The 15,361-nt window shown below is 39.1% G+C and overlaps 1 protein-coding gene across 1 annotated transcript; it reads left to right on the forward strand.

The window, feature by feature from the left end:
- The first annotated feature begins 112 nt into the window (after positions 1 to 112).
- On the forward strand, positions 113 to 3,431 carry LOC148029413 (dnaJ protein homolog 1-like). Its single transcript, XM_087688236.1, has 7 exons — positions 113 to 518; positions 1,040 to 1,211; positions 1,473 to 1,611; positions 1,812 to 1,945; positions 2,040 to 2,182; positions 2,277 to 2,475; positions 2,563 to 3,431. Exons 1-7 carry the CDS (start codon positions 366 to 368, stop codon positions 2,892 to 2,894), a joined length of 1,272 nt encoding a protein of 423 aa, XP_087544362.1. The 5' UTR covers positions 113 to 365; the 3' UTR covers positions 2,895 to 3,431.
- Positions 3,432 to 15,361: the final 11,930 nt, after the last annotated feature.

Below are 15,361 nucleotides of genomic sequence, written 5' to 3' on the forward strand. Positions count from 1 at the left end.
AAGGGGGACAACTTGGTGAGGGTTATGAAATCTGGACCGTCAAGATTCGGGGGTGAGATGGACGGTGAAGATGCTGCCTCTTATACCAAGGGGCGATAGGAAATTGGGGTTCTTTTTCCGCCGAGGGGGAGAGCACTTAGGGAGTCTCTCTCTGTGTTCTCTCTCTGGGTCTCTCTGTCAGCGTCTGTTTCTTTGCTTTCTGCTGTGCTGATAAGCGAGAAAGAAGCAGAGAAGGAGGATTAAGATCGCTTTCTTTCGGAATACCATCGCCAAGGAGAGGAGGAGGATCAAGCTCATCTTCTTCCCTTCGTCTGTTGCCCGGTTCATCAGCTCCCTCGCCCTGATTGTGCCTTCCATCCGCTGCCATGTTCGGTAGGCGCCCCAGCCGCAGAAGCGATAACAGCAAGTATTATGACATCCTCGGCGTCTCAAAATCCTGCTCCCAGGATGAGCTGAAGAAAGCCTACCGTAAGGCGGCCATAAAAAACCATCCAGACAAAGGCGGAGATCCAGAGAAGGTGCCTATCCTTTTTCATTTGTTTGATCTTCGTGTCTTGTGGTGGCTTTGTTGGCAGCAAACAATGATCTCCTTAAACGAGAGCTGCTTCAATATTGGCGCCTTTGAAGGTCTCGGTATAGGTACTGTTTGCTAGGGTTGCAGTCTGCAACTCGTTTGTTGGTATTTTGCGATGCTATGTGATGTTAAGATAAATGAACAGGACGTTTTGAGATGCTGTGTAGTGTTTATGTAGGCAAACGGAGCTTTTGGGATGTCGTGTGATGTCAAGGCAGATGAAAGGGTCTCTTTTGAATTCCCTTTGATGTCAAGACAGATTAATGGGATTTCTCTGAATGCAATCTGATGTTACAATTGAGGAGTGTGAATGATCTGGGATGTGTTCGAAATTAGAGCATTGAAGTAGTTGTGTGGCTTGTAAAACACAGTTATTCATCCGAATTGATCATTCAGACATGCCAATATGAATGAATATCCGTTGTATTTAGTGTCTCTAGTTCTCAATTTGGTTCTTTCTGGCAGTTCAAGGAGCTTGCTCAGGCTTATGAGGTTTTAAGTGATCCTGAGAAGAGGGAAATCTATGACCAGTATGGTGAGGATGGTCTCAAGGAAGGAATGGGTTCAGGAGGGGCCTCTGTCAATCCCTTTGACATATTTGAGACTTTCTTTGGAGGTGGGGGACACGCTTTTGGAGGTATGTGTTAATGATGTTGCTTCCAGTAAACCTGAATATTCTATCATTGTAATAGCTCTGATTTCTGTCTTGACTCTTGGATTTGAAAGAATCAAAAGTTTGTGGCTGCTCACAGACATGTTGATTTCTTTCTAGTTGTAGTACTGCATGAGTAGTTCTTTCAACCTGACATTCAAGCTTTGTAAAATGTAAATTATCTGTATAACGTCTTCACATATGCTTGGCATGCAAATTGTAATGCAAGCTTTTATTTTGATGCAGCTGGTGGAAGCACACGACGAAGGATGAGGAGAGGTGAAGATGTAGTGCATCCTTTGAAAGTTTCTCTTGAGGATCTGTACAATGGAACCTCTAAGAAGCTTTCTTTGTCAAGAAACATCATATGCCAGAAATGTAGAGGGTATGTCTTGTCTCGTTCGAAGCATTGCAATGTGTTTTAGGGCCAGCTATGCACATTAAACCTTGCCATGCTTCACAACACTGGACCTATTCTAGTTGACATGCATGGGAAAATGGCGGGTTGTTCTCTCTCCTCACTATGATTTTGTTCACTGTGCTGTGGTGTGAATCTTCAATATGCGCAATTGTATTCATATGCAGGAAGGGTTCCAAATCTGGAGCAAGCAGTCACTGCCCTGGCTGTGATGGACAAGGTGTTAAGGTGTCGATTCGCCAGCTTGGACCCAGCATGATACAGCAGATGCAACACGTTTGCCCTGATTGCAAGGGGTCAGGTTAGAAGCTCCTTCAAGCTGTCATCATTTGTGTATGGGGAGTATCTTGTTTTGAACTGTGAAGAGTCTAAATGTCACATGATCGATGGTTCAGGTGAATGCATTTATGAAAGGGATAAGTGTCCTCAATGCAAAGGAGCCAAGGTTGTTCAAGACAAGAAAGTCTTGGAAGTCCATGTTGAGAAGGGGATGCAGCATGGCCAGAAAGTTGTTTTTCGTGGTGAGGCAGATGAAGCGGTATGTTTCTCCTACTTGAGCATTGGTTGCTATGTGTAAAGGTTTGATTCATCATTTAGATATACAGATTGATGTGATGGTTTGAATGTTTCAGCCCGACACAGAGACTGGGGACATTGTCTTTGTTCTGCAATTAAAAGATCATTCAAAGTTCAAGAGAAAGGGAGATGATCTGTTCATTGACCACACTTTGACGTTGACAGAGGCCTTGTGTGGTTTCCAATTTCCACTCACCCATCTTGATGGGCGGCAACTGTTAATCAAGTCAAACCCTGGAGAAATAATCAAGCCGGGTAAGCTGTTGGAATCTATATCTGTATCTGGAAGAAACATGTTTCTACAAATATTATAAATGTTTTGCTAATATTGTATTGTTTCAGGTCAATCAAAAGCTGTTAATCATGAAGGAATGCCTCACTATCAACGCCCTTTTATGAAGGGCAGTCTCTACATCCAATTTCATATTGAGTTCCCGGAGTCTGGGTCTCTGACACCCGACCTATGCAAAGCTCTAGAAACTGTACTACCTCCACGGCCAGGTAACCAGATGCCAGACATGGATTTGGATGAATGTGAGGAGACCACATTATATGATGTCAACATGGAGGAGGAGCTTGGGAGAAAGCAGCAACAGCAACAAGCAGAAGCTTATGAAGAAGACGATGATGATATGGGTGGTGGTGGCCAGAGAGTGCAATGCACCCAGCAGTAGTAGGAAAACCTAAGCAGTTTGTTTCAATCCTAGGTTTTGAAGCATGCTGTTTCCTCCCATCCCTTATGGGAGCTTCAAATCTTTTTTGATATGTCCATTGGATTATTTGATACAGAAACCACAAGTTTGTACCCTATAAAAGCAATAGTCTCCTTTTGGTCAGTGTGAATTTGGTCCCGTAGAACTGTGTTGAAAATCATGGGTCCCTGCATATGTATGTGGGTGCATGGGCTGATGTTTTATGGATAATTAGAGCTCATGTATGTACGCAGCATCATACTCTGAACTTGCAGACTGAAAAAGCACTGATTATGACAAGACGTGATAAGCTAGATGAGCTCCTGACAATTGCTGTAATGGGAATCATGATCAAAATTTGAAGATTTCAGAGTAGGTATTGTAGGTTATCAAAGAGGGGAACTCCTTGTGTCAATGGTCAAGGCGATTGCTGTAGCTGGAATTATCCATGCCCTGAAAACAGCTTGTGTGAGGAGAGTTATTATTAATGTCAATGGCGAGTGTCAGGTTTATTGTGTACATTGAGCTTGGAAGGGCAGGGGTTACTGAAATTTAAGTACATACATGCAAGTTAATGTAGTTGCCTTTCTCTCTCTCATTGACCGTTGACTACTTTCTACCTGCGATTGATTTCTAGCTGGTGGCTGTGGTATTTTACCTCGTGGAATTGGATGTCCCATTACTGCCATCTTAAATATTGTGGGTCCCAAAGTAGTAGTGGCAGACTTGTAATCGATTGCACAAGTATGAACTCAGGCTTCCGTCCTATGAGTGTCGAAATCCAATTGATGCTGTATTTGTTGAAGAATTGTAAGTACACTGTTTCTAGCATTCCTTAGGACATTGCATTGAAATTAAATTGGCAAAATATGATCTTTACATTGTACTTAATCATGTAGGAGCTTACATCAATCGGTTGGATTATTAGAATTTGAGTTTGAGTTAAATTACTTGTAGCTAATGTGTGAGATACGTCCCTACCAAGTTTTAGTAGAAGTTGATTACTCATCAAAGAACTATTCTCCACAATTAGCCCTAGTCATAAGAATTACAGATAGAATGCCTACTTCCAACTATATGAACTCAGGGACTGAACCTCCTTATTGTTAAGCCTATTCCATGGTATACAACTGAGAGTAACACAAGCTTATTATAATACTTTACTCATTCTTTCAATCACGTTTTTCTATCCATTACCCTTAGGTGCACTTGTATTAGTTCAAAATAACTTACATTAATTATCCATGGCAAGAGCCTAGTTCAAATTAATTTATAGTGTAGTTTGTATGTATTGTAAGTTGGTTTATTGCATTGGTAGTGATGTTGATCTTAACATGGTTTGTGTATAGTGCTAGTTGATTTAGTTTTTTGCTTGTGGTGATAGCTAGTTTGTGATCACTTTCCCAACATGGTGTTGGAGCTACTATTTGAGGTCTAATTTGTGCAAAGTCCTCAAATGTGTACATAAAGCTTAGGACTCGAGTGTCAACCAAAACAAAGAGCCTTCTAATGATTAAGACCACATGGACGATCTTCATTGTAGGTGTGGAAGTAAAGACCAACTTGTGAAGGAGAACCAAGGAATGATTGGAATAGAAGAGCAACTTAAGCTTAAGGCCTTATAATATCAATGGCAATGATATGATTTGGTTAAATTGGCAATGCAACAAATTTGAATGAGGTATGGGACATCTTACTAAAAATCCTAAGAGTTGAAGGTGATGTTAGATCAATGCATTTAAAAGCTAAATGAAACTACTAAAAGCATATTCTTGATTATCTACTAAAGATGAAAGATATTCAGGGTGAACTATTGGCATTGGGTGAGATTGCCAAAGATGAAAAGGTTGCATAGATTATCTCAAGGGAGTGGAGAATGAGATCATGGAGGAGAAATTTATTTCACTTCAAGATCGTCAAGCTCTTTTTATCCAAAATTAAGAAAGAATCTCGAAGACAAATGAACATGCAAACAAGAATTGACATTGACGCCAAGAGCATAAAAAAAGAGTGACCACCTAAGGAGTCTTTTGTTCCCTATTTCATTCGGTGCTTTTTTGGTTAAGTAGCTAGGTACATGCTTTAAGTTTGTTCTGATGGTGAAAGGAACAAATTCTACAAAGAACCGAAAAGCCTTTATGGCTTTAATCATGGCGAGGATTTCTCTTTGGTACGAAGGATAATTTTTCTGAGTGGGAGAGAAAATCCCAAAAGCATTTCTGCATGGGTGAAGTGTGATTGGTTCTTTTTCTTCTTCACAAAGACATGCGCTCCACCCGGCATCAGATGCATCCGTATACATAATTAATGGATGTCCGGAGGGCAATCTTAGGGGTGGAAGATTGCTGATTAGCTGCTTGATATGTTGTACAGCTATAGTGTGAATGGGATCCCAGTGGAACTTGCCTTTCCGTAATAAGGGATATAAGTCATTTGTGTATTTTGCAATATTGGGTGCCGAGGAATTAACCCAATTTAAGCAACCTAAGAATTGTTGTAATTGTTTTACTGATGTGAGAGTATCTGGCATATCTACAAGCTTTTTCAAGACATGGTCTTGAAGTCTGATCTGTCCCTGTGAAATTTCTATGCCAAGAAAATCAATAGTAGATTGAAACATGAGGGACTTGGTTGGTGATAATACCATGCCGATGGCTTCCACTGTAGTGGCAACCTGGGATAGATGATCCAGATGATCTTCAATAGTTTCAGAGAATATTAGAATATCATCTATGTATGTGAGACAAAAAGGAAAATTCCCAAAAATTGCATCAGACCACTCCTGGAATTTAGTGGGTGCGACTTTAATGCCGAAAGGAAGGACTGTCCATTGGTAGTGTCCATGGGGGACATAGAAGGCTGTCTTATATCTGTCTTCCTTTTTGAGGGGTAATTGCCAAAATCCAGATTTAAGATCAAACTTGCTAAATACATTAGCCTTTTTTATCCTTTTTAGCAATAGATCTTTTAGAGGGATAGGATGCCCATGGCCAATGAGATATTTGTTCAATGGTTTATAATTTATAACCATTCTATTCTTGCCACGTTTCTACTCGGAGTGCTTGTTGACATAGAAAGCTTGACATGCCCAAGGGGAATTTGTAAGCTCAATCAATCCTTTTTCCAGGAGAGATTGTACGCTACATTTCTCTATGTAATTCAACAATCATCGTTGATGAAGCTCAATTCAGTTCAAAATGGATTCTTCCAGAAATAGGTGCATCTCAAATCTATGGGGAAAATGGATTTTTCAAGTTCAAGGCATCTACCATGTTCATCGAAGACCAATGTATTTTAACCGTTGGGGACTCTCTTTCAGAAGATCAGCATGTGAATTTGCTATCATTAGTTTATCCCAAAATCCAAAAACAACAAAACAAAAAAGAATACCCTTATCTACATCTTGGCTATATTGCCATAGGTATTATTCCCCTGTTTCGTAAAGGATTAAATGCTTCTTGTATGGCAGCTGTCTTAGACACTAGACATTTAGAATTACAAGACATGATAGTAGGAGCTGCAGTATCACCTCTGTTTAATGGTTTAGTATTCTTTGAACTTAGACCTAATTATGTCATAGCAGTTGATGATCCTTATCTTTCAGATCTTCTAATGTTACACATTAGAACTATAGGATTACAAATGAAAGCATCTTCTGCACATTTAGCTATCCAATATAGAATGATATTTCGCTGTATGTCTTTAGCCATACCTAGGGTAATTGAAGGAGTTAATTCTTCAACAGATAAAGGACAGACTATTATTATGAAATCTGATGAAGTTACTCAGAGGTTCTTACCTGACCGTGTTAACTGGTCAGAAATAGAATTACCTACAGAATGGAACCTTGATATTAGCTCTATTAGGAAAAAGGAATTACTTCCTCCAAAAATTATCAAAGTCCAAAATAAAAAAGGAAAAACATTGCTACTTCCTCAAAGACAAAACACTTCAGAACATCTTAAGGCAGTGGTCCAACCACAACTAAAGGTTTCTTCTTCTCAGAGAACCAATCTTCTAAAATTCCATACCCAGCCTTGCTCTCATGATCAAGTCGTCCATGGAGTTTGCCAGCATTGTCAAAAGCTTATAGAAACAGCTTCGTCATCTGTTCTCAATGTCATCCAGACTTTTGAGTATGAAGAGAACAACTATAAAGTTGCTCCTTATTTACGTCCTCAAAATGGTCATTCTTGGACACCAGAACTCCAAGCAGCCAATTGGACACATTTGGCCCTTTCAGGACTTATGGATAAAATTGATGCTCTCCAGCAAACCGCAGATCAACTACTTGTTTTATGTCAACAGACACAGAAAAATATTATTGTGAAGCAAGCTACTAATGTATCTTCAGCAGTAGTACATACGCCAAGCATGGCTACAGATTGGTCTACCTTCTCCAACAAAAGGCTTCACAAAGGATGGATTTCACACTTTTCTTCACCAGAAATTGGCTCATTGAACATGCACATTTCAAGCAAAGGGAAAGAAAAAGAAATCATACCTACAGGTGAAGGTACTTCTACTCATACTTCTTTTACTGAAAGTCCTAAAGCCATTACATTTGATGAAAATGATTTGTTCTGCTATGAAAATCTACAAGATGAAGATGATTCTGAAGATCTCTTACAACAAATCCAAGACATATACTGTCAACCCACTAATACATGCTCTCAGAACCCCACAGAACCCTCATTGTTTCAAAAGACAGTACAACCAGGCTCTACAGTAGTAGAACTATCCGAATACTTGGAATTGATGTTTCCTGACTGGTCAGATTCAGATTACAAATTAGCCTTTGATGAAATTGATCTTGACCTAGAAAAGATCAGAAGAGTTCGGGAAGAAAATCTTGTTCTTGAAAATATGCCATTGTGCATCGACCCTGAACAACAAGATGATGAAGACCTTACAAGAAATGTTCATAACAGATTGAACTCTAGATATATGGGTGAAAGCATTCAACAGACACCACCGGATCTGCCCACTGTTGAAACACCAGCATGGTATGCTAGAGATCAGGCTTACTTTGAAGAAAGAATAGCCTTCACCCTCACATCTGCAGACGAAGATGGTGACAGTGTGATTGAAGAAGAATTCATACACATCAATCCTCACAGATCTAAATCTCCCACTAGTATTCTCAGAGCACAGATGAATGCACATCATTCTACTATGCAAAGTGCTTCCTTGAATGCAACTACAGCTGGATCTACATCCAAAACATCTTATACCAAATTCTACACTAAGATTGGTGTTCCAGAGAAAGTTGGAAACTTCCCTATCTGGTCCATTGATGGAAAAACTCCAGAAGAGATAAAACTACTAATCTATATGATGTATGCATATGCAGGACAGAAAATAGTGGACAAACCCCAAACTAGCAGGATTGACATCCTAAATGCCATCACACATGGATTTGTGGGCGGCAAGAAGCATTGGTGGACATCAATACATCCACAGGTAAAAGCTGCAATAGCACAAAGTCCAGACCTTGTACATATATTCTTTGAGTTACTACTAGGAGAACTAGTAGGCAACAAACTAGATGATGTTCTAGAAGCTCGTGAAGCATTTTTCAAAGCTAAGCTTTGGGACCCTTGCTTGTATAAAGAATACTTGATATATATGCGGGATCTATTGTAAGAAGGCTTAGGAGCTCATGATAACACTATGAAAGAACATCTTGTGTGTTCCTTTCCAAAACCTATTCCATTCTACTGTAAACAAAAAATGAAAAATGAAAACAGAGATTTCACAGATAGTGTTGGCCAGATTATCCAGACTATAAAACAAACAGTCAAAGAAGTTTGTCAGCATCAGAAGATGACACAGTTCAACCAAAGGTTTCCTCAATCTATCTACAAGCAAGTATACAAATTTGACATGGATCTAGGATGTGACAAATGTACATGCGGCAATACTCCAAGATATAGACATCGTCACCATAGACATCACCATCTCCCATGGTATCACAGAAACTATTCTCATAGTAAGTCTTTTTTCAACAAAAAAGATGGTAGAAATTCAAAGTATTTAGGATACTCAAGAAACTCAAGAAAGTCATACAAATCTTCAAAAGGAACATCACAGTACACACAAGAACATATAGATGAAACAAAGAAAAAGGAATTGAAATGTTTTATCTGCGGAAGTTCGTCTCATTTGGCGAACAAATGCCCAAAAAGGAAAGAACATGCAAAAGCAAAAGCATCCAAAGTCAATATGATGCAACATCACATTGACTATGACAGCTGTTACTCATATGACAAAAAGGTAAACAAAAGAAAGATGATTCCTCTGAATCATCAGATACCTCTGATACTGAGACAACGTCTTCCAAAACCAAAAAGACAAAGGAAAAAATAAGAAAAGAATTTTTCTCTAACCCCTATGATTTACCTAAACCAGGAACTTTAGCTCTAGAGACAAAAACTCAGGCAAATATGTTCATACCACATAAATTGGAAAGTCTACATCAGCCAAGGACTGCATCTCAGCTGCTACAATCTACAACAAATGCCACTCGAAATACAGGAGAAGAAATGGTCAATGCATCTTTCCAAATGCAACAAGAAATCAAGTCATTATGCAAAGTGTACAGAAGAATTCTCTCTAACCAGAAAAATCTAGCAGAAAGTACAACTAGAATCCTAAGGGAATTACAAGAAATGCCTTCAACTTCTCAAGGAGGGCCTACTTCTACAATCCCAGTCAACCAGATCAGAATACAAAAGGAACAAACATTCAAAGTCAATGCCTTAGACACTGGTGGACCTATTCCCATGGTATGAGTACAACTCAAAAATATGCCCCAATTCTCTTTACATGTTGATGCTCTACTAGACACATGATCGAGTCTTACTATTGCCCCATTCGAGCTCTTTCCTAGAAAATGTATAAAGATTTCCACACCTATTATAGTAGAACTCTCTAACAATAAAAAGATTACACTCATCCATGTAACCCAGGCTTATCTCCACTTTGATAAGATCAAAGTACCTATAGAAATTCAGCTTATGTGACAAATGAAGTATGATCTCCTAATTGGCACGGATATCCTACAACATCTTATCCCATACACCTTTTGGTCCAACAAATTTGGCATCACCTACAAACATCGGACAACAAAACTCACTCTCCTTCCTCGGATTGGTAGAATAATCTACTCAATCAGAGAGACAACTGGTCATGACAAAGCAATTGCTAGAGAATCTTGGCTACAGAAAGAAATGAAAAAGCATGGAGAACAGATCACACACATGAAACACAGGCTAGAACAGTTCATGCATGAAGATCCAATGATGTACAAGGAGAAACGACAGAAATACGCAATTTCTCTACCCATACAGCCAACTGTAATTCCTACCAAGGCAGTACATCCAGGCATGAAGGAAGAGGATTTAATGCTCTATAAAGAAGAGATACAATCTCTCCTGGAAAAAGGATTCATTGAGCCTACAAATTCCCCTTGGGCGTGTCAAGCTTTCTATGTCAACAAGCACTCCGAGCAGAGACGTGGCAAGAATAGAATGGTTATAAATTATAAACCATTGAACAAATATCTCATTGGCCATGGGCATCCTATCCCTCTAAAAGATCTATTGCTAAAAAGGATAAAAAAGGCTAATGTATTTAGCATGTTTGATCTTAAATTTGGATTTTGGCAATTACCCCTCAAAAACGAAGACAGATATAAGACAGCCTTCTATGTCCCCCATGGACACTACCAATGGACAGTCCTTCCTTTCGGCATTAAAGTCGCACCCACTAAATTCCAGGAGTGGTCTGATGTAATTTTTGGGAATTTTCCTTTTCGTCTCACATACATAGATGATATTCTAATATTCTCTGAAACTATTGAAGATCATCTGGATCATCTATCCCAGGTTGCCATTGCAGTGGAAGCCACCGGCATGGTATTATCACCAACCAAGTCCCTCATGTTTCAATCTACTATTGATTTTCTTGGCATAGAAATTTCACAGGGACAGATCAGACTTCAAGACCATGTCTTGAAAAAGCTTGTAGATATGCCAGATACTCTCATATCAGTAAAACAATTACAACAATTCTTAGGTTGCTTAAATTGGGTTAATTCCTCGGCACCCAATATTGCAAAATACACAAAGGACTTATATCCCTTATTACGGAAAGACAAGTTCCACTGGGATCCCATTCACACTATAGCTGTACAACATATCAAGCAGCTAATCAGCAATCTTCCACCCCTAAGATTGCCCTCCAGACATCCATTAATTATGTATACGGATGCATCTGATGCCGGGTGGGGCGCATGTCTTTGTGAAGAAGAAAAAGAACCAATCACACTTCACCCATGCAGATATGCTTCTGGGGTTTTCTCTCCTACTCAGAAAAATTATCCTTCGTACCAAAGAGAAATCCTCGCCATGATTAAAGCCATAAAGGCTTTTCGGTTCTTTGTAGAATTTGTTCCTTTCACCATCAGAACAGACTTAAAGCATGTACCTGGCTACTTAACCAAAAAAGCATCGAATGAAATAGGGAACAAAAGACTCCTTAGGTGGTCACTCTTTTTTGATGCTCTTGACGTCACCTTCGAGCACGTACTGGGAATCCATAACACTGTAGGAGACCTACTTTCTCGAAAACCACCTTGACACAACCAACAGACATGTTGTACAATATTCCTTTTACTTTTTCACAAGCCATTTATTGGTTCGCGCCGAAAGGCTCCACTGTAACTTTATTGATTCCCTCTCCACTCAACCTCTAAGAAGGAAACCATATGTTCAACTCCATTCGCCTATAAAAGGCTCTCATTTGTAACTCATGAACATAAGCAATATACACAATAGAAGCAATCTAAGCATTACTTCAGAGAGCAAGTCTCAAGCAATACCAAGTCTTCATATCTTCTTGTCTTGACTCTTTCCCTTCATAACTGCACCACTACTTACTGGTCTATACTCAGTAATCGTTTCATCTGAGCTTTCATCTGTTAGTTCCACTGTTGTTCGTTGTTTTCGCTGTGCACTCTAGTGAGTTGTTCCCTATTTAATTCGGTGCTTTTTTGGTTAAGTAGCCAGGTACATGCTTTAAGTTTGTTCTGATGGTGAAAGGAACAAATTCTACAAAGAACTGAAAAGCCTTTATGGCTTTAATCATGGCGAGGATTTCTCTTTGGTACGAAGGATAATTTTTCTGAGTAGGAGAAAAAATCCCAGAAGCATATCTGCATGGGTGAAGTGTGATTGGTTCTTTTTCTTCTTCACAAAGACATGCGCCCCACCCGGCATCAGATGCATTCGTATACATAATTAATGGATGTCCGGAGGGCAATCTTAGGGGTGGAAGATTGCTGATTAGCTGCTTGATATGTTGTACAGCTATAGTGTGAATGGGATCCCAGTGGAACTTGTCTTTCCGTAATAAGGGATATAAGTCCTTTGTGTATTTTGCAATATTGGGTGCTGAGGAATTAACCCAATTTAAGCAACCTAAGAATTGTTGTAATTGTTTTACTGATGTGAGAGTATCTGGCATATCTACAAGCTTTTTCAAGACATGGTCTTGAAGTCTGATCTGTCCCTGTGAAATTTCTATGCCAAGAAAATCAATAATAGATTGAAACATGAGGAACTTGGTTGGTGATAATACCATGCCGGTGGCTTCCACTGCAGTGGCAACCTGGGATAGATGATCCAGATGATCTTCAATAGTTTCAGAGAATATTAGAATATCATCTATGTATGTGAGACAAAAAGGAAAATTCCCAAAAATTACATCAGACCACTCCTGGAATTTAGTGGGTGCGACTTTAATGCCGAAAGGAAGGACTGTCCATTGGTAGTGTCCATGGGGGACATAGAAGGCTGTCTTATATCTGTCTTCCTTTTTGAGGGGTAATTGCCAAAATCCAAATTTAAGATCAAACATGCTAAATACATTAGCCTTTTTTATCATTTTTAGCAATAGATCTTTTAGAGGGATAGGATGCCCATGGCCAATGAGATATTTGTTCAATGGTTTATAATTTATAACCATTCTCTTCTTGCCACGTTTCTGCTCGAAGTGCTTGTTGACATAGAAAGCTTGACATGCCTAAGGGAAATTTGTAGGCTTAATCAATCCTTTTTCCAGGAGAGATTGTATCTCTTCTTTATAGAGCATTAAATCCTCTTCCTTCATGCCTGGATGTACTGCCTTGGTAGGAATTGCATTTGGCTGTATGGGTAGAGAAATTGCATATTTCTGTCGTTTCTCCTTGTACATCATTGGATCTTCATGCATGAACTGTTCTAGCCTATGTTTCATGTGTGTGATCTGTTCTCCATGCTTTTTCATTTCTTTATGTAGCCAAGATTCTCTAGCAATTGCTTTGTCATGACCAGTTGTCTCTGCGATTGAGTAGATTATTCTACCAATCCGAGGAAGGAGAGTGAGTTTTGTTGTCCGATGTTTGTAGGTGATGCCAAATTTGTTGGACCAAAAGGTGTATGGGACAAGATGTTGTAGGATATCTGTGCCAATTAGGAGATCATACTTCATTTGTCGCATAAGCTGAATTTCTATAGGTACTTTGATCTTATCAAAGTGGAGATAAGCCTGGGTTACATGGATGAGTGTAATCTTTTTATTGTTAGAGAGTTCTACTATAATAGGTGTGGAAATCTTTATACATTTTCTAGGAAAGAGCTCGAATGGGGCAATAGTAAGACTCGATCATGTGTCTAGTAGAGCATCAACATGTAAAGAGAATTGTGGCATATTTTTTAGTTGTACACATACCGTTGGAATAGGTCCACCAGTGTCTAAGGCATTGACCTTGAATGTTCGTTCCTTCTGTATTTTGATCTGGTTGACTGGGATTGTAGAAGTAGGCCCTCCTTGAGAAGTTGAAGGCATTTCTTGTAATTCCCTTAGGATTCTAGTTGTACTTTCTGCTAGATTTTTCTGGTTAGAGAGAATTCTTCTGTACACTTTGCATAATGACTTGATTTCTTGTTGCATTTGGAAAGATGCATTGACCATTTCTTCTCCTGTATTTCGAGTGGCATTTGTTGTAGATTGTAGCAGCTGAGATGTAGTCCTTGGCTGATGTAGACTTTCCAATTTATGTGGTATGAACATATTTGCCTGAGTTTTTGTCTCTGGAGCTAAAGTTCCTGGTTTAGGTAAATCATAGGGGTTAGAGAAAAAATCTTTTCTTATTTTTTCCTTTGTCTTTTTGGTTTTGGAAGAAGTTGTCTCAGTATCAGAGGTATCTGATGATTCAGAGGAATCATCTTTCTTTTGTTTACCTTTGAGATCTTTTGGATAGGAAGTAAAAGCTGAAGCCATTAATTTTGGTTTTCTGCCTCTTGAGAAATAAGATTTATGTGCATTGACCGGATGAAAATTGTGTGCAATGATGGTGTCTTCATCCGTGACTTCTGTTTGTCAGAAACAGTGTCATCTTCTTCTTCTTCTTGGTCTTGGTCTGTACCTACTTCTTCAGTAGTATTGTCCTCTTCTTCAGTAGTGTGCCATGAGGTGGAAGAGTCTGTTGTATCAGAAGCTTCTGAGCTAGAAGATTCTGTCTCATACGAGTCTTTCTCTGAGTCTATCTCTTCTGCATTGTCATCTTCTTTATCAGAACCAGTGTCATACCTACTATCATATGAGTATTCCGTTTTAGAATAGCTGTCATATGAGTAACAGCTGTCATAGTCAATGTGATGTTGCATCATATTGACTTTGGCTGCATTTGCTTTTGCCTGTTCTTTCTTTTTTGGACATTTGTTCCCCAGATGGGACGAACTTCCGCAAATGAAACATTTCAATTCCTTTTTCTTTGTTTCATCTAGATGTTCTTGTGTAGACTGTGATTTTCCTTTTGAAGATTTGTAGGATTTTCTTGAGTTTCTTGAGTATCTTGAATACTTTGGATTTCTACCATCTTGTTTGTTGAAAAAGGACTTACTATGAGAATAGTTTCTATGATACCTGGGAAGATGGTGATGTCTATGGTGATGATGTCTGAACTTTGGTATGTTGTCACATGAGCATTTGTCACATCCGAATTCCATGTCGAATTTGTGTGCTTGCTTGCATATAGATTGAGGAAACCTTCGGTTGAGTCGTGTCATCTTCTGATGCTGACAAACTTCTTTGACTGTTTGTTCTATAGTTTGTATAATTTGGCCAACACTATCTATGAAATCTCTGTTTTCATTTTTCATTTTCTGTTTACAGTAGAATGGAATAGGTTCTGGAAAGGAACACACAAGATGTTCTTTCATAGTGTTATCATGAGCTCCTAAGCCTTCTTACAATAGATCCCGCATATATATCAAGTATTCTTTATACAAGCAAGGGTCCCAAAGCTTAGCTTTGAAGAATGCTTCACGAGCTTCTAGAACATCATCTAGTTTGTTGCCTACTAGTTCTCCTAGTAGTAACTCAAAGAATATCTGTACAGGGTC

Source organism: Lygodium microphyllum, chromosome 11 (genome assembly GCF_053477565.2).
Source record: "Lygodium microphyllum isolate KBCC chromosome 11, Lygodium_microphyllum_v1.1.10, whole genome shotgun sequence".
Lineage (NCBI taxonomy): Eukaryota > Viridiplantae > Streptophyta > Polypodiopsida > Schizaeales > Lygodiaceae > Lygodium > Lygodium microphyllum.